Source organism: Pangasianodon hypophthalmus, chromosome 3, assembly GCF_027358585.1.
Source record: "Pangasianodon hypophthalmus isolate fPanHyp1 chromosome 3, fPanHyp1.pri, whole genome shotgun sequence".
Classification (NCBI taxonomy): domain Eukaryota; kingdom Metazoa; phylum Chordata; class Actinopteri; order Siluriformes; family Pangasiidae; genus Pangasianodon; species Pangasianodon hypophthalmus.
The window spans coordinates 16,315,632-16,338,936 of NC_069712.1; the positions used below are offsets into that span (position 1 = coordinate 16,315,632).

Below are 23,305 nucleotides of genomic sequence, written 5' to 3' on the forward strand. Positions count from 1 at the left end.
CAACACAAGGAAAAGCTTTTTCAGACTGTGCCAGTCATTGCCAATTGCCTCCTTATTTCCTTATTTTATTACATATTACTACGTATGTGTAAGCAAAACCTCCATCTGTGTGTCCTTCACTTCTGGGGCTGGCCTCTGTGTTGTTAATGCCTTTTTGTGAGTAATCTTTATTTCATTCATTGTACTTGCTTTTGTAGATAAAATACAATATGATGTAGTTTGTCAGTTCACCTAGAATCAAGCTATTTCTATTGATGCTTTTATAAAAAAGACTGTGTGTCAGTGAGGCTGCATTGTAGGGATCTCTGGCAGCTCAAACATTATATCTGCACTGGTAAAGATCATCGCAGTTCCTCTATTTCGATTACACACTAAACAGCCTCAGTGTATGGCTGTAGTTAGTAAGGACGTAACAGAATATGAGTACATTATCATTTGGATTGAACAGATAATGTGTTCTAGACAGATGCAAATGCATATATGAATAGGTGCTGCACTTTTTTCTCTCGGAAGAAAGGTTCACAGGACATCTGTGTGAGACTACTTTTTAAAAAGTTGTTAAAAAAAAATTGTTAAAAAATTAACATGAACGCGAGGTCATCCTTAGTAACTGCCTGGTCTGGGTTTGCGGTTTAAATTCGGCTGCTATTTCAGTTATATTTTGGGAACTACAACCAATTAAATTCATTAGATAATATCGTGGGCAGGTACAAAGAAAAATAATAGCCCAGTCAGCGTGATTATTTCTACCTCTGGGTTTTTTCCAGTTTTCCAGTGTTTCTAGGGGCATAATGGTAGGGTTCATATTTAATTAAAAAAAAATAAAAATTCCAGTTTAATTCAAGCCTACTTTGGATTTAAATCCGAATACAAGTATGAATATTTGGAGCACAGCACAATATATATTTGTCTATGGATACAGATTGTGGCATTGCGTTACACCCCTAGTGCTTATGTATTGTTAAAACTTCAGAATTTTAGTAGGTATACCGTGTGTGCAGCTCACCTGCTGTGTGTGTACAGATCTATCCTGAGCCATTACATCAGAGGTAGGGGAGGCCACAAGGTGACTCACTAGCCTCGGTCAGGGTTTAATAGGTCCCGCGGCATGCATGCAGCCTGCACTCAGGATCAGCTGTAGTTTTAATTAGCATGTAGGCTTCTCTCATAAGGCAGGACCTGCACGGTGTCATTAGATAATAGCAGAGTGCTGCTGGGAGCACACCTTCACACACTAAACAACATCTCTACACAATCACAGCCCTTGTGCTATCAAGAACTGTTTTATGGCAGGGAGATCTTAAAGAGTGGCTGTTTCTGACGTGCTTGATGACAGTGGTGGGATACCCCAAAGAATATATAGTTCCCAGAATTTGTACTTCACCAGATGGCGAGTAGTATTGTGAACATGTTTTAGTGGGTGGTAGTTGTATACTGTCTGTCTATCATGTGAATATACACACTGCTAAATCGCCCCCAGAGCTTTTTGGCATAATCTGACAGAGGAGCCTAGCTGGTATGATTTATGCAATCTGCATTATTATCTGGCACACATGACAGCTTTTCACCAATTTTATGTATGTGATGCTGAATAAAATTACTCAACATATCCTTTTAAGATTAGATAGTATAAAAACTACAAATCAGCTTTATGACCTGACATTTCAAAATAACAAAATAGAATATAGTCAGTGAAATGACAGCAAGGTCTCATACTGAGGTGGGCCAGCACACATCTAACCACAAATTCTTCCAGGATTTTATTTGAAAAGTAGAGAATTCCACATTTCCACTGGCACTGATGGGTGTTTTAATGGGCTGTTATTACAGCTTAAAATATTTTGGGATTTCTCTCGACTAGCTTGCACTTTTTGCATGGGAACAGATTGAAAATTTTAGAATGAAATAAATATGGAGATTTTTCCAAAGTTGGGCGCATTGCACCTTTTTCAAAAAATGTAAATAGGATATTACATACTGATATTTTATGTATTCACTGGTACTTTTTGTATTCACTGCATCTATTGTTTTATTTACACTCCACTTCTGTACTCATGCACTCTGAAATATTACTAACATTGCCTGCTACACTTTAAAGTAACGGAAGCTGTCTTTATATAATAACACTGTTCAGAAATTATTATTATTATTATTATTATTATTATTATTATTATTATGGGCTTGAATGATGTCATTGTAGGGCAGGAAGTGGCCTGCACTGTGGTGTCATGTGGATATGACAAGACAACAGGACATGATAGCCTTTAAACACTCGCCAGCATGACAGCCATCCAGACTCAGCACTAATAACCTCACCACGCAGACAGAGAGAAAGAACAGAGGGATAAAAGTAGAGCAAAGGAAATGTGATAGAGGATTACAGAAAATGGTGTTGAATATTGTTTCAATTTTAGAAGATACTGATTTGGGTCATGTAGTCTGGAATAGTAATGCCCATTGTGTAAATCAAGAAGAAATTTGATTACTTAGAATATTCCAGACTAACCTAACACACACTTTCATGATCATTTCCTGTGAATTGCTTTATTATACAGTACAAAAAATATTGCCCTTTAGACATGCAAACCTTACCTAATAATATAACATAAATCCTTCATCAGATCAAATTAACATGCAGATAGGCCTACTTGCAGAGTAACTATCATCACTTCATAATTCTCACCACTCTTAATAATCAAATCTTCTTTTCCCACAGCCTGCCTCTTCACATGCAGAGATGTAATACATTCAATGAATAAGTAATGGAAAAGACGAGGGCACTGTGCTGCGTTTGGCACAGTGGGCTGCCTGCTCGGGCCAGGCTGAAATCTGCTATCTGATAAGGCCAGACTGTGATTATACAGTCAAGTGGAGTTCTCCACTTTGATGGCTTTGTTCATTTTGGCCTTTCTCCATTACACCACTGTCTATTTGTTGCAATCGCTATTTTATTAGTGACGGAAAGGCTTCGTCCTTCTTAAAAAGCTCATAACAAGGTGGTGGTTGAGATGTGGTGCAGGAGTAGGGCTGCAGGGCCTACGGGGTGAGCACACATATTTTGAGCAGATTTGGGGGCTATTTGTGTAACCAGGGTGACAAAGACCACTCAAGACCTGCATGTTAGAGGATTTACCATGATCAGCAGGAGGGATTGATGGGCATCAGTTCACTAAACCACAATGTGCAGCTAAGAGGGCATAGGGTAAGGGGGGGGACGAGACACTGAGATGGGTCATGTCTGAAATCTGTAGCTTGTTTGCCAGCTATCTGGTGGGCCACGGACTGTTGTTCTCTCAGCAGATCCACTGGACGACAGAATGAACTGCTTAAGGTTCAGCAGAGCTTGTTTCCTAGGAGTCACTATGAGACTATGACATTTAAATTTATGGCATTTAGCAGATGATCTTATCCAGAGCAACTTACAGAAGTGCACTGAAGTCTCTTCTCAGAAACACATCCTCATGCTAGTACAAACAAGGCTATGGCCTAAGAATACCATAACACGTTACATATTTAGCATGAGAGTTAGTACAGCACAGAAAACAGTACAAGTGTATATATTATTCATTTATATATTAATAAGCTGTGTAGACTTAGTGCCTGTGTAAATGTTTAAAGTGTATCATTTGTGGTGAAGATGAATGTAGTTCAGACATGAAAATGTGTTCAGAATGTCGTTTCTCTGAGTTTTGCACCTGATTTTTGAATACAGCAATCTGTTCTATGATAATTTAAAGCCCACTGGTCTCTCATTAAGATCTGTCAGGACTCCTTAAGTTATCAGTGCTGATAATGTCATGTCTTAATTATAATACATTTTGCACCGTATTACATATTCTTGTGGCTATCATAATTACTATGACAGTTACTGATCTGTAATGTGCACCCTGTGCCAGAGGATTTATACTTTAGATCTGTACCCTACATCTAATAACTGTGGCACAGTTTCCTGCCTCTGTTTGTTTACTTTGATATATTGGGCGTGCCTGTGAAGTGCCCAATCACCAGCTGTAGCACAGAATGGCCTGATGTTGGCTGTGAACTAAAATGGCACATTAACGCTTTTGACAGAAAAATAATAAATGTAAACAGAGATTTATGGCATTTAGGAGTTGCTGATATTTATGTATTAAATGAAAACAAGTGTAATGTAGGGTGTACTTTTTAAGCTTGTTGGAATATGGTGTTGGAGTTGCGACAGCTTTTATCTTAACCACTTTTCTGTCTGAACGAGGCAATTACTGTACATTAAATGATATAATTTTTTGGTTGCTGATTTGCTGGCATAATGCAGGATATTCATAACACTAGACTTTATCCGTCTCCCAAAATATATGAACAGTGAAACAAATGAATTTAAATGAATTTAAATGAATTTAAAAAAAAAAAATCAAAGGATATTCACAAATAAGGTTGTTTGCATTGTTAGATCACAAATCTTCCGCTGGATTGTAAGACTTCTGGACATTCTACGCTAGTATATCATGAGTTGATGACTGCTGCTGGATAATTTGGTGTTAGTAGAGGCTCAGCACTGGATGACTGGTGCTTGCATGGCCCAGTGGGAGCCCTGCTGTGTGTCTGCTCTCTCTCCCTCCTGCTGCGTCTGTCTCTGGCTAAAGCGTCCCATTGCGTGCCAACCCTGGCATCCTGTTCTCCATCACCATACTGCAGACTGCCACAGAGCCAGCACACACATACACACCATTGTACCGCAGGCTGTAGAGCCAGTACAGACCAGCTCATCATACTCAACATTCACATTAACCCACCCACAAAACCGTGCTTCCTACTGTCATTAACCCAACACACAGAACCACTGGAGGCCAGAACACCTCTGTCCGGCATGCCAGAAAAGAGTGCCTTACTACACTTGTGACAGAGCCATATCCTCCACTGCCAAGTTGCCAACACCCAATCCACAGCTAACACTGGAGCAGGTGTCTGTGGCAGAAAGAGGGAGGGAGAGAACAGTACAGAGAGAAGGATGAGAAGGAAATGGAGGCAGAACTGGGTGTGTTTGTGGGAGCAACGTGGTTAGAGCAGAATTAGTGACTGGAGGGAATGTCACCACACATATGAAAACACAGGAGGTGTAGTAGGAAAAAATAGAAGGCTATTTAAATAGAAGATAAGTGTTTTTGCTTGTTGATTAAAGGTGTTCAGGTGTTAAAGCTAAGTACAGATTGTTTTTCTTTTTTTTTTTTGCACCTAATGCACAGGCTGGATAGCAGGCACGAGTGCTCTGCTCTTTGTTAGGTGTAGGAGGCGTGCTAGCAGGGGACTACAGAGAGGAATTGGCAGGCAGTGGCTGGCTGTAACCTGTCATATGAGTTCTAAGTTGGTCTTTTGTGAGAAAATAGCAGTTGCCAGCATGCAGAGGTGGTGATTTAGCGCGGAGATAAGCTCTCTGTAATGGCAGGGTGGAATAATTCTCATTTAAATAGGTGGGTGATTCCAGCCTCTTGCTTCGAGCCTGCTGCGACGGCTTTTCATGCCTGTCGTGCGGTGAGCCGCACTCGCTTTCAAACACGGCTCTTTGATATGTGTACCGATACATGGCCTTACTGTAATTGCATGTTTTATAACCTGGACAGACTCAGACAGACGCTGGTAGAACAATGAATATCATGAATCACTGGAAATGTAATGAATAAAGGCGTGCAAGAGGGATCGTGTGTCTTTCAAAGATGTGCGCACACTATGTGTGATAAAGCTGAGATGGAGGTGAAAATGTGTTCTGTGCACATGGGTCCTCTCTGCTTGTCAGACGTGTGTTTGCTCGTTTACATTCTCCCAGCATTAAGGGCACTGGAGACAGCTGAGCAGTCTTATTAGTCATTACTGGCTGATCGATACAGGGAGGAAAGAGCTAAAGCAGACGTCTGTCTCTGTGCACCAGAGAGAGAGGCAGACACAGAGAGAGCATGCACTCAGCTCAGAGAGCGCTGCAGTCTCCTAGACAAGGAGAAAAAGACTCTTTAACACCACCCTCTGTGTCGAAATAAGCACACAGGGCATTTTTTATTCTCTATCCACTGTCTCCGTGGAAGGGTCTTGGGAAGAAAGAGGGCTATTGTTCCAGAGGATGAACTCATTTTGTATTAAAGGAAATATTTCATGCACTGCCTTGCACCGTCTTTTTGATGGTGGAGGGAAGACCGGGTTGGCGAGGCAGTTCATGGCTTTTATTCATGCTGTATCTGAGTAGTACCATACTGGACAGCATGGATCTCTTAGATTTTCTCTTTTCCTCCATCTCACTGCACACAGGTGTTTGAATAAACAAGCAGAGAGGGAGAGGGAGAGACAGAGTCCAAAGATCACTTAAGGCACTTATTTGAGTCAGAGATATAGAGAAAGACAAACAGTGAACTGTTGCCATGACATGATTCACCATCCTCAGTTCTTGTCTCCCGTACCTCAGTCTCTCTCTTCCTCTCATCCTCCCACCATGAGAAGACAAGAGCAGTCTTTTGTAGTAGGATCACTGCTTACAATGCGCTGCAGATGAAAAGCATATGATCCTGAGAGAGGCCGAAATGACTCTAAATGCTTGGGGAAATACAGGACTGCAGTGTCCTCCTGTGGTAAAGGCTTAAACTGCAGCTTGAAATTGAAAGAGGATGTTATTGTCAGTGAAGGTTAAGTTGAGACACTGATGTGTTATTGCATTGCAGTCTCACTGAATTACTGGAGTTATTTTTCTCCAGCATGGTTTTGCTTGTCATTTATCACATCCTTTCACTAGAATGTATAATTTATCAGCTGTAGGTGAAAGTGTGTTTTTAGTACTGAAATAAACAAGTTGGATCAGGGTTATGAATATAGATGTTCTAAATGAAGAACAAAGCACACTGCAAGTCCTGTATTCCTATATCATATTAAGGTTCCTGTGCATTGAATCTGTAGACTCATGATCAGTCTCTCCCTCCCTCCCTTTCTCTCTCTCTCTCTCTCTCTCTCTCTCTCTCCCTCTCTAGCACTGCTGTCGTCCTGGTGCGAGGAGCTGGGTCGGCTGCTCCTGCTGCGGCACCAGAAGAATCGGCAGAACGAACCCCAGGGCAAAGTGCCTATGCAGCCACCCATGAACTCTATGAAGCCGTCGCTCTCCCATGGGTCAGTATAAACTGCCTGTCCCTCCCTGGACCTTTTTCAAACACCACTGCCTGTACCTGTTGACCCTAAAGCTTCATAATGTTCTGTTTGCTCTTTAACAAGAGATATCCCATTGACCTGGGCCATCTCTTTAAATTTTATAGCAATACACTTGTAAAATAAAATTTTAAATGTCAGTTATACCTTTTGATCAGTTTATGATTAGCATCAGAAATATTTTTATGGAACTGAGTCAGTGGGAACACAGTGTTAATGCTATGGTTCTGCTGAATTTAATCTCAGAACAGCCAGAACCACACTGTAGGGCCATTGAGCAAGGCATTTAACCCCAACTGCTCAGGAATAAACTTGGATTGCTTTGGATACAAGCGTCAGATGAATGAATAAATGTAAATGAATGTAAATGACATACGCAAAATCTCTTCCCAAGGTTGGGGATGGGAGGTGTGTGTGTGTGCACAGGTGTGAATGCAAATAAAAGGAGGAGGTAATGCAACAGCAACTAAAGTCATCTCTTTGACTAGGCTTTGTAAATAGAAAACACTTTTATTTCACTTTGTTACTCTTAAGTGAAATGATCTGAATGCAATTTCAATTAGCTGATTTTTCATGCACACAATCCCAAAATTAATTATATACATATACAAAATTATATATTTTTTGTATTGCTCCACTTATAGTACATATAGTGCAGATTTACAATGAATAGAAAAGACCTGAATAAAAAAAGATAAGGCTGTTCTTTTTATTGGAGTCCTGTTGTTATCACCACTTGCCTGTACGTAGTCTTTTCCAAGACACCAGCAGTCAAAGTTTTGTCAGCCGTGCTGCGTAAACATTGCATCATTGCAAGATGACTTTGATAGCTTGCAAACTCAAGACTCCCCAAGATAGAGAAAACATTTGATGATATCCCACCTTGCTTTAAACTTTTATCTGTGTAAGTCAGTAAAGAACTTGGGGCAGTAGAATTGTTTGTTGATACAGTGCCAAAAGGCCTCTGGGGCATCTAAGCAAAGGAGAAGTGCTGGCTCAATGAAGTTATGTTTAATAGAACATTCTGTACTCAGGGCCTGAACTCTGATTGGTTGCCAAGGAAGTCTCCCTTGTGAATCTTACAGCTTTGCTTCCATGAGAAACAATGTTCTCCATTGAAGAGAGAATTCTTCGTCAAAGTCGGCACACCTTCCCATACATGGTTTATTGTTACTTCGGACCCTGCTGCATAGAGCTAGGCTGTTGATTTTTATCTGATTTGGCTGATGTGTTTGGTTGGTTTGCAGTGATGGGTCCTTTCCGTATGACTCCGTTCCCTGGCAGCAGAATGCCAATCAGGCCCCAGGCTCACTGTCAGTGGTGACGACTGTGTGGGGGGTGACCAATACATCACAAAGTCAGGTGAGACAGACAAGTAACAACATGTACTAATGCATGAAGTGCTCTTATTTGAATATCTCTGGTATTCTACTAATATCATCGACAACTAATGGTTTAAGCGTGCTGTCATTAAAATAGGTATTGGGCAACCCCATGGCTAACACCAACAACCCCATGAACCCTGGAGGCAATGGAATTGGGTCTGGCATGTCTGCCAACAACCCAGGGCTGAACTCCCCTCAGTTTCCTGGCCAGCAGCAGCAGTTCTCAGCCAAAGGTGGCTCCAACCAGGCCTACATGCAGCAGGGCATGTATGGGCGAGCAGGGCATCCAGGAGCTGGAGGATTCAGCGGGAGGTGAGTGTTCAAAACCGCAACGCTGACAAATCAGTGCACCAGAATGAAACACATTGACGGAAAAGATACTGCACAGAGAGAGGAGTCTCTCTTTGCCCCATTCTGTGAGAAATTCAATAAACGTGGGCAATGAGGCTTCCATTAGTGACATTTGATATTTCATTCCAATGCCAAGCCAACACTTAGCTCAGGGATGTTAGCCTTCCAGGAGTTTTCTCAAAAGAGATGATATCACCTTCCCATGGTGCCAATCTGAGAGAGAGAGCGAGAATAGTGATTAAGGATGTATCTAGAAAGCCAGTAGACTCAATGATGTCAGTTGTTTTTTTTTTGTTTTTTTTTTTTTTTAATCAAACAGCTAGGCTTTCTTATATTTCTTTAATTGTCTTCTTAGTTTATGTGAATGTCTATTGGAATCTTGCCATTTCAGTTTACCTAAGTGTATATTAAGATCATAGGGTTGGGTTATAAAGGTTTTTTGGTTTTTGCAGTTATCCGGGTGGTCCGAATGCCCCAGGTGGCATAGGCATGCCCCCTCACACCCGGCCTCCGTCCGACTTTACCCAGCCTGCTGCTGCTGCCGCTGCTGCCGCCGTCGCCGCCGCTGCTGCCACGGCAACAGCCACTGCCACGGCAACTGTGGCTGCCCTGCAGGAAACCAACAAGGACATGAACCAGTATGGACAGGTGAATGATGTCAATTGAGTCAGACTGAAACAATGCCATTGATTCCATCCTTACTTATTGACTAATATGGTCAGAACCAGACAAGTAAGATATCACTTACAAGTGTGTGACTGTAGAATAGGAAATACAGTAAAATAAAAAACTAAAATAATGTATTAAAGATTAAAATAACTTTGTTGAAAATTATTAGCTGCTGTATGTTAACAATACGTGCCGACTGGAAAGTATAGTTAGAATTATTATTTTTATATATGTGCGTAATTGTAATGTTTGTTTTCTCCAGATGTGCTCATCGTTTCAGATGGGCCCTACGCAGGGCTATAACAGCCAGTTTATGAACCAGCCTGGACCCCGGGGCCCGCCGGCCATGGCAGGAGGCATGAACCCAGCTGGCATGGGTGCTGGCATTAACAGCTCCAATATCAGCGGCCCTCCAATGGGCATGAACCAGCCCCGGGCACCAGGAATGGGGCCGTTCGCTGCCCATGGCCAGAGGATGCCCCAGCAAGGATATCCAGGCCCCAGACCTCAGTCCATGCCGATACAGGGCACAAAGAGGCCCTATCCTGGAGAGGTGAGGATTGACTCTCTTGTTATGTTTATTATTTAGTGATGGATGGCGGTTTGACCAAGGCCATCATAAAATTACAAGAGTTTTTATTTTTAGTTTTTATAATTTTACATAATATATTATTAATACATAAATACAAGCTAATACATAGTATATTATTTTCAACTAAATTATTATTAATATCATCAATATACAAGAATGTGAGTGCAAAGAAAGATGGAGACCTTTTGGTTCATAATTTACAGTTATGTCTGTTTATTTTATTTCACCTTATCACACTCAGTTCAAATGACCTAAACATAATTGCTGCATATTTCTGTAACCATAAATGTGATAAGCAATTTTATTTCATGTTGATAAGATGTATTAAGCCAGTGAGGTATATTTTCAATAACATTTTTAAATTGTTTAACTTTTTGGAAAAACAGAAAGTTCTGCTAAAAGATTTTACTGGGTCATAACTGTGTCAGTACATTGTTTTTTTTTTAAATTTAGATATTACATCTGAAAGCTTCCCCATAAACTTAATAAGTTTACTAAGTAATTCTGTTATTATTCTCTTTTCAGCCAAACTATGGGGGACAGCAGTTTGGACCTAATGGCCAGTTCCCCAATCAGCAAGGACAGTACCCAAACCCTAACGCCTCCAGAGCCCTGCCCTCTCCCAGTTACCCCGGCCAGAGGATGCCAGGCCAGCAGGGCACAGGCCAGTACCCGCCTTCAGGAGTACCCATGGGCCAGTACTACAAGGTAAATGTCACAAACTGCTTAGTGCAAAGCAAGATCACACTTCATTTTACACGTCTCATCATGTGCTTTTTTTTTTTCCTTCAGCAGGAGCCATTTAATGGCCAAAATAACAATTTCTCTGGAGGTAGTTATGGCTATAATCAAGGCAATGGGGTAAGCAGTTCCTCTTCTTCCCTCTGTGGTTTTCTTGCTTGATATGTTAGTGTTTCCACTGTACAGGGCGTACCATAAGTCCAGCATCATAGGAGAAAAATGAAAAAATGGCAAAACAAAACTTGCTCAGTGTTCTCGTTGACTTCAATTTCCTGTGAATAGAATTCGCTGGATTCATTCTTCCTTGCTCAGATACATCATGGTCTGTAAAAGTAGAAAAATACTCAAAGTCAAAAGACACCCTGGTATGTTAAGTTTATCAAGATGTACACTGCAAAAAATGACATCTTAGCAAGGGAAATTATCTTGAGTATAGTCAGATTTATCTAGAATTTCCTCTAATAAGATTACAATTAACCAAATATAAGATTATTAATCATATTTCTAGACATTTGTACTCATTTCAAACTTCACATTTTCTTACAATTTCTACTGGCAGATAACCTTGCTTCTTTCTAGAAATAAATGTTTAAAATTAGAAAAAATTTGCCAATAGAACAAGACAATTTCAAGCTTGAAATTAGTAAAAAAAATGTCTAGAAATAGGTTTTAGTAATCTTAGATTTGGTTAGTGGTAATCGTGTAATAGGAAATACTAGATCAATTTGACTATTCAAGATATTTTCACTTGCTAAGATATAATTTTTTGCAGTGTAATAAGTAAACCTCTAATGTTACTACACTGAATAATTTTTAGTTTAATAATGAAATTTTGTTTATTTAATATTTTTATTTGACTTTTAGGTCTTTTATTTTTAGCTCCTGATTATTGAACATGAGGGCTGTCCCTCTGTGCTTTTCAATATAATATATAAATTTAATAGATAAAAATGTATACGTATTTTTCTCCTCGTAGCCTCCTCGGCAGGTTGTGAACTATCCTCATTCACCCGTTCCTGGGAATCCCACACCACCCATGACTCCAGGAAGCAGTATCCCTCCATACCTATCGCCCAACCAGGACGTCAAGCCTCCGTTTCCCCCTGATATGAAACCCAATATGACATCTCTGCCTCCACCACCGAGTGAGTGTCACTGACAGCACAGTTTAAAGCTTTTCAGTCAGCTTTATTAAAACCTCAGCATCAGTCAGCAGTGAAGTGAAGTGTTTGATCCACTTAACACCTTCAGGTGGGTGAGAAGAAGTCCCACTGCTCATTTATCTCGCTTCAGTGTGCTTCACATCTGCACAGAGCGCATTCATAATACATGCATTTCAGTGGGAAGGTTGAACCGATGTGACCCTGAAAGCAAAGTTCAACCATGTATAGTGCAGTGGGTGTCGGTTAAAAAGCTAAGTACTCATGGCATTTATGTGAGTGTGTGTGAGCTAATGCCGTGTACTGCTTTTAGCTAATCCCAATGAGGAGCTGCGGCTGACCTTCCCCGTACGTGACGGTGTGGTGCTCGAGCCGTTCAGACTGGAGCACAACCTGGCTGTCAGCAACCACGTCTTCCACCTGCGGCCCTCTGTTCATCAAACACTCATGTGGAGGTGTGTGAGTGCTAAAGAATAAATGATTATTATTATTATAATTATGATTATTAATACTGATACTACTACTGCTAATAATAATAAAGCTTTCAGTTGTTAGATAGACCCTTTCATGCATGGAATGCTGCTATATATAGTTTAGTGCAACAGTTTCCATACCCTTAGGAAAAAGCAGCATACATAGTGAAAATTAATTTATAACAATAATACATGCCGTTTGTCACATTAAGAGAAGTGCCATCATTACCACAAGTAACAAAAATGATCAGTGTATGGCAGGGGTTCTCAAATTTTTGCTTCTAGGGACCCCTTTAACTGTAACATAAACTCCACAGATCCCCTCAGTACATGTATGAAAAGCGTATTTATTTTATGAACATGAGTTTTTGAGTTATTGAGGGTTTGATTAATTTAATTCAAGTGACCAGTCAAAAAGGCTAAGAACTTAAGAATAAGAGATAACATTGATAATGGTGGGCTGTGATTTTCTCCACTAGAACAAAATAATAATAAAAAAAAAATCAAAGATTTAACGTGAGCATGTTGGACTTGGTGGATTGTTGCATGACAAATTTACCACGTTCGTTCATTCATCTTCAATAAATGCTTTATCTTGGTCATTGACGCTATGTTTTAAATAACCAATTTGTTTGTATTTTGGGATATAGAACCTAAGTTGATCAGAAAATATTTCAGGCAGGTACAAACGGAATAACTGGCAGGATTGGTCAGAATTCCTTTGGAAGTGGGCGAGAATGAAATTAAAAAAACAGTCTCGTGCACACCTGGATGCTCACTTTTTGGCTTTATAATAAATTTGATATATGCAATGCAGATGCATATAATATATGATATGAATAGAGGACTGTAGAGGAAAGTAAGAAGTTTGATTATAATAAAAAAAAAAAGCACGCTAGTGTGTTAATCAAGTAATCTCTGGTTGGAGTCAGGTCTGACCTGGAGCTGCAGTTTAAGTGCTACCACCATGAGGACCGGCAGATGAACACGAACTGGCCAGCGTCGGTGCAGGTCAGCGTTAATGCCACGCCACTCACCATCGAGAGAGGAGACAACAAGACATCCCACAAACCCCTGCACCTGAAGCATGTGTGTCAGCCGGGAAGGAACACCATCCAGATTACCGTCACAGCCTGCTGCTGTGTGAGTACTGCTGCACTTCACCTGACAGCCATGCTCTGAATAATGTATAGCTTCTCATTTACTGACCGTGTTTTAATGGAACAGTGGTGGTTCAGTGGTTAACACTTTGAGCTATTGACATTAAAGTTGTGAGTGTAAAGCCCAGGCCTGCCAGAGAGTCACCATTAAATCATGCAGTGTAGTTAAATTTTATTCTGTCTCAATTATAAGTCATATTGGATGAATGTGTCTGCTAAATGAATAAAAATGTAGAATATAATGGCAGCACTGGTTTGGTTTAGCAGCTGTGCTCTGTGTAGGATCCTCCACTGTGTGTGTGTGTGTGTGTGTGTGTGTGTGTCTTGTATCTATGTGCATTTGGTATCAGTTTCATGAGCTTCTGCTGGAAAAGCAAATGGCACAGAGGAGATATCATTATCCCATGGCACTAATGTAAAGGAGATTGGATGGTGTGGGAGTCTCGCTGGTGTGTGTTAACACATGTCTGCTCTTGTCGCAGTCTCACTTGTTCGTGCTGCAGCTGGTGCACAGGCCGTCAGTGAGATCCGTCCTGCAGGGTCTGCTCAAGAAGAGGCTCCTGCCCGCAGAACACTGCATTACCAAAAGTAAGAGCGCACACTCTACAGTGAGCTAAATTTTATATTAGAAAATAGATTGGCTGAGCCGTGTTTAAAGCCGTTGTAAAATCCTTGATATACACACACCTCTGAACGTACCACAGTCAATGAATTCTGTATTAATACGCCAGGTTTTAAACCAAAGCCTTCTATTAACAGACTACACTGCATGGTGGAAACATTGTTTGTTGAGATATATATATATATATATATATATGTTAATAATAATCCAGAGAGATATATTATTAATAATAATTTATTTACTATAATAAATCAATAAAATTATTTCTTTTACTCTGAATTTTATCGTATAGTTTTTTTTTTTTGTGTGTCTATTTTTTGAACGTGGTAAGTCACTCATGAACATGCGTTACAGTGATTATATCAAACCCAAGTGTGTTTGAGGGATTCTGCTTTGTGTTCTGCCTAAGAACACCCATATCCGTGATAAAATCACTGTAACACAGACCTTCTCATGGCTTATTGCGTTATGCAGTTATTAATATCCGTTTGTTGCTTTCTGCTTCATCCTTTCTTCTTCTGCCTGCTGATTCCCACATCCTCTGTGTGCAGTAAAGAGAAATTTTAGCAGTGTAGCAGCGTCCTCTGGGAACGCCACACTGAACGGAGAGGATGGTGTGGAGCAGACGGCCATCAAAGTGTCCCTTAAGTGTCCCATAACATTCCGGCGGATCCAACTTCCAGCCCGGGGACACGATTGCAAGCATGTGCAGGTAAACAGACCAATACAAACAAAAAGTTAAATATCACATGTAAACACAACCAAGAATGTTGTGGAAATTGTTATCTGAATGTGCTGAAATTATTATGGCATAAAAATCTTAGATTTCTAGAGGTCACTTGACATCAGATGCATTTCTACAGCGTTTTTTTGAAGTCACACATCTTGCACAAGTCACACATCACTGATATGTTTCCATGCTAGTCAGTATTTCAGTCCACATCAGCTCTGTGAGAGAGACAGTGTGTGAAAGTGTAAGCCCATGTTTCACACATGCACATAAGCAAGCCATAATTTCCATACAAATCCACTCCTTTCCCACTTTCTATGTTATGAACTCTACTTAAACTCAATAATTATGTTAAGTTATGACTGTTTGGCCTGTAGCTGCACAGCAAACTGTTTGTACGGTAATGATATTCAGAATAAACACAGATGTGCTTTTTGTTTGCTGTCTCAGTGTGACATTGCACCTTTTTAAGTGAACTGTGTTGCAATTACAGCTGGCTCAACTTTAACTGTCACCACTTTCCATGGTCCGTAGACTGTTATGCTTATAGGTGCTAGTTTTTTTTTTAATTAAAAACAAAGCAATATGTCACAAGAGTAGGTATTTCATTTTGATGCTCTGCCATGATTTTTCGGCTTTTACCCCTCACGAGGGTAGAAGAGTTTTACTATTTTCAGTTACTGATGTTGCCTCTCATCTGCAGTGTTTTGACCTGGAGTCCTACCTGCAGCTGAACTGTGAGAGAGGGACGTGGAGGTGTCCTGTATGCAAGTAAGTTGCAAAACTCAACCACTGTGTTTTTATTGTTGGACCAAGGTACTGTTTTTGTATTTTTTCATAACTTCATATTTTATACGGCTCTCTCTGTCCCTAGTAAAACCGCGTTACTGGAAGGTCTGGAAGTGGACCAGTACATGTGGGGAATTCTCAATGCCATCCAAAAGTATGTATGAGTAAAAACCACAATCAGTAACACATTTAGCTCTTTTTTACGCTCATAAACTATTTAGCCAAACTATCACATAACTTTTCTGGGTACATCCAGTGTTTGGACCTGTCCAATCATTTAGGGTTCTCTGTTTTTTTTTTTGCCCTCTTTAGTTCGGAGTTTGAAGAGGTCACCATTGACCCCACATGTAGTTGGCGGCCGGTGCCCATAAAGTCTGACCTGCACATAAAGGAGGATCCAGATGGCCCTCTGGCCAAGCGCTTTAAAACTATGAGTCCCAGTCAAATGATCATGCCTAACGTGATGGATATGATTGCTCAGCTGGGGCCAGGACCCTCACCCTACACCTCCCTCCCGCCTCAGCATGGCGGGAACAACACAGAGTACACCAGCCAAGGTAGCGATCATGAGTCCAGCTCCTCCAGCTTAAATCAAATCAAACTGTTATATCCCTCCTAGAAATGGAAAAAATATTAACGGTGATTTTTCCATTTGGCTCCATTTCTCAGGTACACATGGAGGCATTCATTTTTAAAATGACATATTTATATCACAGACATTATGAGCACATTAGCGTGATTTCATGCATAAGTGAAATAAAGGTATTATAAATCGACTGGCCTGAAAATATGGAACAAAAAGACAATTTTATTGCATGCCGTGTGACCTTCAGGCCTTTATCGCTCATTGACCTGCCATAGGGAGGATCTCCAAGCATATATAGGGGTTTTGTATGTCTATTTCTATAAATATTTTTATACTGCTCATCATTTAGCTGTAAATAAGATTGGATAAATGTAAATCGATTTTACAGTTTCATTATATGAAAACCAAAGACATGGCATGGCTATTGGTAACTAGTCAACAGAACCAGGTGAAGGCTTTTGCAAGATCTTTTTCTTTTGGCTTGACTCATTTTTTCACAGTACTAAGAGTGAGATAGACACCTGCAGGTTTTTAAACTGCTCAGTAAAGTGAGGATTTCTCTCTCTCTCTCTCTGTGTGCCGCTGGCTATTCGTGCCTGAGGTTACAGCTTCTCATTACTCTTCTCTGCTTTTGTTTGTCAGGCAACAGTTACCAGGGCCATGGAAACTTTGACTTTCCACACAGTAATTCTGGTGGAGGAGCTCCAATAAATGACTTCATGCATGGCCCTCAGCTTTCGCACCCTCCGGATGTACCCAACAACCTCATGGGTCCAGACAAACCTCTGAGCCATGGCATGGCCGACTCGGTAAGACACCTGCGTGGAAACCCATGCAGATTTCTGACATCAGCTCCTCTCATCGGTTCAACCTCTCATCCAGAACCTTGCTGCTCTCATTCAAGTGTTGTTTATATTAAACACTCCAGAGTCTTGTTTTTTATTCAAACATGAACACTGGACCAAACCCTTCCATTTGTTGACAGAACCTGTTTGATATTTTTACAACATTCTCTCATAGGCACTTGATTGGGGAGGAGAGGAAATTGGGTAAAGCTGTCTTTAACCCTTATGTTCGGGTCAAAATGACGCATTTTAAATATTTACCAAAGGTGGAACACTTACTTTAAAAAAAATAAGATAAAGAGTTGGTTATAGAGGTTCTGTTCAGGTTTCTTTGACCTAAAAGTGAATAGATGAAATAAAGATTTAAAATAACTGGTAAATATGAAACAAAAAGATCCTGTCACATGACCTCACTCTCTTATATAGTTACACACTCCTGCCATTAGGAGTGTCATAAGAATTTTGTATAAAAATAAAAGCTTATATTGCTAATAGTTGAGAGAAGTCATATCGTATCATATCATATATCATTTTGAAATAAATATATACAGTAGTTGTATTGTTATGAAATAAAAAGTGATTCCCTGGGTTAATGGGACATCTATTGCTGACTAAACCTCCATAGTATAAACCTGGTATTATCCCCTAAGGTCCATCTGCATGGCTCTAACCTGTATGTGTCTGGCTGCTCATGCTCCCCAATACCCATGATGCCTCACTGCCTCTCTCTGCTCTCCCTGTAGATGCCTCATCCTGTGAGTGCTGAGCAATCCCATGCTTCCATGCCACCAGGCATGCACGTATCGCCCCACCCCAACAGCCAATCTGCACAGCCATTACATCACAGCGGCCCTTCATCTGGCCCGCCCCCACGCCAAGCTCCGCCCACACAGCAGCAACAGCCTGGCCCCAACAGCCACACGCACAGTGACATGACCTTTAACCCTGGTGCTGAGGGCCAGGTGGGCAGTCAGGGGGCAGCAGACATGCCCGAGCCCTCTCTGGAGGTGAGTACTGTCCGCGCGCAAAGCAGCACTGCATTAGTCATTTGTCTGTGCTTTGAGCGGTCACACCTTGGGAACATGTTTTGCAAAGTCATGGCTGGCTTACATGCTCTGCTCACTTAAATGGGAAAAGGAAAAAAGTATATATAAGTAATAAATTGCGTATATGACGGTTGTCAATTATCCAAGTCCTTTTAAAAGTTTAGTAGTTTAGTAGTCTGTCACGTTTATCACACAAGCCTCTAATCGTAATTATTTGAGCTGACTGGGATTGTTGGAGATGATTGCAAATAACACGATCATATATGTAGTTGGTAAACATGATGCTTATTCTCAATTAAATTAAATTAAAATATAATCAGTATGCCATTACATATCTCGTTCAGTCTTTAATCTATGAACTATGTGTAACTACATACATGTTGTTATGGACCCCAGTAATATTGTATTTATTTCAGGATTATGTTTTATATATTTAACTTATTATGTATGTCCTGTCTTTTATTTGATGTTTTTAAAGTTACTTACACTCACCAGCCACTTTAATAGGAACATCTCTACCCCTGCTTATTTATTCATGCAATTATCCAATGAGCCAATCACGTGGCAGGAGTTCAGTGCATAAAATAATGCAGATACAAGTCAAGAGCTTCAGTTACTGCTCACATCCAACATCAGAATAGGGAAAAATGTGACCTCGGTGACTTTGACTGTGGCATGGTTGTTGCTGTCATACAGGCTTAGTCATGTTTCAGTTTGTTTTGAAGAAACAAATATACTTCATTATGAATATAAAGGAAAGTCTTTATGTACATGCTTAAATACTAAATTAATACAATGAAGAGATGTTGAGTACTTTATACACTGTTCCTGATGTGAAACCATTTGTCTTGTCCTGTGTGCAGCTGCTGCCCGAGCTGGCCAACCCAGATGAGTTACTGTCATATCTGGACCCTCCGGACCTCCCAAGCAACAGCAACGACGATCTGCTCTCCCTCTTTGAGAACAACTGACTTCCCTAACCCACCTTTACATGAGGCACTGACAAGTTCAGCTGTCAGGAGTCAAGCAGAACCCTGACCACCAATTCAGTACTTTACAACCGCGAAACACTCGTCCTCCCTCTGCCTCTACTTGTGTAAATATCTCACTCTTTTACGGACGTCCTTTTTCCACACATGTATGGCAGCCATGTTGGTTGGCACTAAAGTGATATTTCAATACTAATATGAAAAAAAAACTGTGCAGCTATAATCATAAGAATATATGTCACACAGAACTGTATGTGTGCTCACTAGGAAAGTGTTGTAGCATTTTTTTAATTCAGATTTTTTTTCCTTTTGTGAAAAGCAAGACCTGAATAGAAAAAAAAGATACTTCCTGTACTGGCTTATGTGTGTGTCCCCCATGAGCATTCTGAGGTTTGTTCTTCCAAGCTTTATGTCCACAGCTTCCCAAATCTCCATCTAGTGTTTTTGACTGGATGTCCTCACTGTATATCAGAAGTCCCTTGGAAAAAGCACAACAGCATTCAGCAGAACTGCAACAGGAAGACTGAGAAGGAAAACATCACAGGAACAAAAGGCTGCATCACAGTCACTGCGAGGTTTAGCATCATAGCAATGTGGTACTCCCATCTCACAGACTAATGCCGGGCCTCTGAAGTCCTCTGTAGCTCATGTGGAACGTGTGAACGCGTGGTGTGTGGGAATCTTCTTCAGATCGGCATATCATATCTCATTTTGTCCATCATATTCACTCACGAGTGTTGTGTTCAAATCAGAACAAGTTCCCGAGGGCATTGTGACAATTCATTTCACTGTTTTTTATAGGAACACCAACATATCAATACTGTGTGTGTGATAACGTGCATCAATAACCAGCACTGTACCTCCTTCACAAATCTCTCCATCTCAGAGTACTGTGGAATCAAAGTCGGTGGGCAACGCAATTCATTTTTGTAACGTGAGAAGTAATGCAATCACTTTTTAAAGAGTAGTTTGAGTGTTAAAACATCCGTATGCTCTGTCAGCTGTCTCTTCTGGGAGTCTTTCCCCATTTAATGCATGAGCTTTGTCCCTCCCAGGCCTGTGATGTCATGAATAACAAGAACTCCGTGTGTGCATACAGTGTGTTCATTGTGCACTCGTGCCAATCCCACGTTGTTTTTAGTGACCGAACCGAAGTGTAGACTGATTTTCTTTTTTAAATCAGTGCGTTCAGACGTGTTCCTCTGTCCTGTTTTTATTCATTTTAAACATGAACTATGATCATGTAAAGACTACGTTTGTTATGCGCAATATATTGTTCATGATATAATTCCTGTTTTCCCCCTGTTGGTGTAACTCTCTAAATGTACAGTGTATGTGCGTTTATTACAAAATGGCCATGTATTACCAAAGTTCTGCATAGTGATTGGAGGAGATGGCCCAAACCTGGCATACTAAGCTAATAATCTTCTTTTGAGCTGGTTAAGCATGTGACACCTTCATTTCCATCAGTGCGTTCACACAACAATATAATTATCACATGCTATTGTATGGTACAATAATTTTTATGGTCTTTGTTTTGTAGAGGTTACACGTCTATGTACAAGTCTACATAATCTGTTTTATTTTTATCCCCATAACCCCCTGAAAGAGTCTCAGAAACGATATTTTCGCCATGTGTGTACATTTTGGCGTAAGGCCCAACTCGCCTAGTCGAAAAGGAAACCACTTAACACATCAGATTACTGTTTAACAGTTTTTATATTATGAAACACAGTATAAATTCAGCATAATAGGAACTGCATATAAATATGCATTACTCCTTGCTTATTTAAATTCTGTTAATCAACAGAATGTACTGTATGTTTGCTTTAAGTTTTTTTTCCTTTTGAGTTAGTGCTCAGACAATACATTGACTTGTTTGAGCTTCACAAATGCATACAGCTGAATACCTTTCACAATGTATTTTATTTTTCAACCTTCATTTCCATTTTAAATTATTTTGTATCACCGACTGTTGGTGTTCAGTTATGTATAGACCTTATGTTCGTTGCTGACGCATTTTAAGTCCTTCTAAACAGGCAGATGTGTTTTAGCCTGTAGCTCCAGTTGGTTTGTAATTCACTTGTATGTCTTTTTTTTTTTTTTTTTTAACTGATGCACTGCCACATTTTTGTTCTTACTTTGTAGACACCTACAGACAGAAACTGAACTGAACTCTCCACTTGCACATTGGTTGCACTGCAGGTTGTTGAGATGAGTCCCTGTTTTAGACCTGTCACTTACTGTAGCTGTACAGTTATTGGAGAAGAAAGCGAGTCGATGTGATGAGACAGTTACAGTGAAATGAATTAGATGCTGTTTGTCCCTGATTCAGCCACAGGTCTCAATGGGAAACGGTTTGAAAGAACACTCTAGCAGGGGACATAAGGGATGCATGTATATATGTAAATGACATAGAGACACGTTAACAGAAATGTATTCATTTTCCCCAGGGGAATGTGCATTGTGTATTTAGAATTTGTAAAGCTTGCAACCTCCTATCAGACTCGAATTGGGTAAAATGAATCTGTGTTTGTTAGCGTCTGTGGAACCTCTTTCCATTTTTTTTTGTTCTTTTGTTTCACTTATGTAAAATATTTCCAATGCCTCCTAGAAAAGGGGAATTATGGGGGCAAAGAGACACACTTGTTTCACCTTTGTGTAATTAGCTTCCGTGTATTGCTCCATTACCTGTGTACTCTATAAGGTGCTACAAAAGATGAAGAAAATCCTGGGGAATAATTTGGAGGACGGGGCATGGGGCCTGGAGTGGTTCCAAAAGATTGTAACCAAATTAATAGTTTGTACAATTTTGATATCACGATCAGAGGAAAAAAAAAAGGTACAATCTGAGGTGATTGGCGCCTAAAGTGGCAGTTGTCTTTTTTGTTTTGTACATTCTGTGTACAATCATTTCATATTCTAAACTGTTCGGAAGAAAATAAACTAATTGTGATTTTTAGTCTTGCAAAACTGTATGTAGTTAGATGCTGTGACATCCTAATATTTATCTAATAAATATGTATTCAGATGAAACACGCTCATTAAGTTGTCAGTCTGTTTTTTGGTCTGTTTGTCTGGTTAGAGCTAATTGCTCTTCTGTCTATATACGTGCTCTACATGTATAAAAGCATGGTCGCTAAATCCCATGTATTGCGCTCTATGTTCAGTAGGGAGCTTTTTGGGATTCAGCCATTCATATATACTGTGTATGTACATGAACATATACAGTATACATATGGATGTTATATATGTAACATTTAAAACATTGATTCATGAAATAAAGTGTAAAGTTACCTACATTATATTATACATTATAAAATATTTGTTTCAATGTGCTCTGTCAGGTTTAGTTTGTTTATTGATTTTTCTAAAGGGTTAATTTCGAACACCCAATTACTCTCACATCCAGATACTGACTACACAACATTGTTCTATTTTCTCACTCCTCTTCTTTGCGATTTATAATCTAGTCACTGTATCAAAAAATGTAGTAAAAGATACTACACTACTGCAGAAGTAGTTCACAGAAATATTAATGTACAGTATATACACTATACAACCAAAGGTTTTTGGACACCTGACCATCACAGCCATATGTGAGTCTTTAACAGACTGTTGCCACAAAGTTTGAAGCACACAACTGTATTACATTTGCATTGCAGTTTCCCTTCACTGGAACTAAGAGGCCCAAACATGTTCCAGCATGACTATGTCCCTGTGCACAAAGCGAGCTCCATGAAGACACGGTTTGCCAGGGTTGAAGTGGAAGAACTCGAGTGTCCTGCACAGAGCCCTGACCTCAACCCCACTGAACACCTTTTGGATGAACTGGAACACCGAATGCACTCCAGTCCTCCTCACTTGACATCACTGCCTGATCTCACTAATGCTCTTGTGGCTGAATGTCACAAATCCCCACAGCCACTCTCCAAAATCTAGCGGAAAGCCTTCCCAGAAGAGTGGAGGTTATTATAACATTATAAAGGGGGGAAAAGGGGGGGGGGGGGGG

General features: G+C 40.2%; 1 protein-coding gene across 10 annotated transcripts in view; it reads left to right on the forward strand.

The window, feature by feature from the left end:
* zmiz1a (zinc finger, MIZ-type containing 1a) overlaps window positions 1-22,337 on the forward strand; it is a 113,303-nt gene extending 90,966 nt beyond the window's left edge. For 9 of the 10 annotated variants that reach the window (XM_053232591.1, XM_053232592.1, XM_026935819.3 and 6 more), the window contains 18 exons: window positions 6,984-7,119; window positions 8,403-8,517; window positions 8,635-8,852; window positions 9,344-9,539; window positions 9,823-10,113; window positions 10,678-10,860; window positions 10,945-11,013; window positions 11,870-12,038; window positions 12,367-12,508; window positions 13,459-13,669; window positions 14,169-14,274; window positions 14,860-15,020; window positions 15,742-15,809; window positions 15,913-15,981; window positions 16,140-16,384; window positions 17,056-17,222; window positions 18,002-18,265; window positions 19,168-22,337. In XM_053232591.1, coding sequence (XP_053088566.1) covers window positions 6,984-7,119; window positions 8,403-8,517; window positions 8,635-8,852; window positions 9,344-9,539; window positions 9,823-10,113; window positions 10,678-10,860; window positions 10,945-11,013; window positions 11,870-12,038; window positions 12,367-12,508; window positions 13,459-13,669; window positions 14,169-14,274; window positions 14,860-15,020; window positions 15,742-15,809; window positions 15,913-15,981; window positions 16,140-16,384; window positions 17,056-17,222; window positions 18,002-18,265; window positions 19,168-19,275 — 2,918 coding nt within the window. In that variant the 3' untranslated portion in view covers window positions 19,276-22,337. The remainder of the gene's footprint in view (window positions 1-6,983; window positions 7,120-8,402; window positions 8,518-8,634; window positions 8,853-9,343; window positions 9,540-9,822; window positions 10,114-10,677; window positions 10,861-10,944; window positions 11,014-11,869; window positions 12,039-12,366; window positions 12,509-13,458; window positions 13,670-14,168; window positions 14,275-14,859; window positions 15,021-15,741; window positions 15,810-15,912; window positions 15,982-16,139; window positions 16,385-17,055; window positions 17,223-18,001; window positions 18,266-19,167) is intronic. The other variant, XM_026935835.3, reaches the window with a different exon arrangement.
* Window positions 22,338-23,305: the final 968 nt, after the last annotated feature.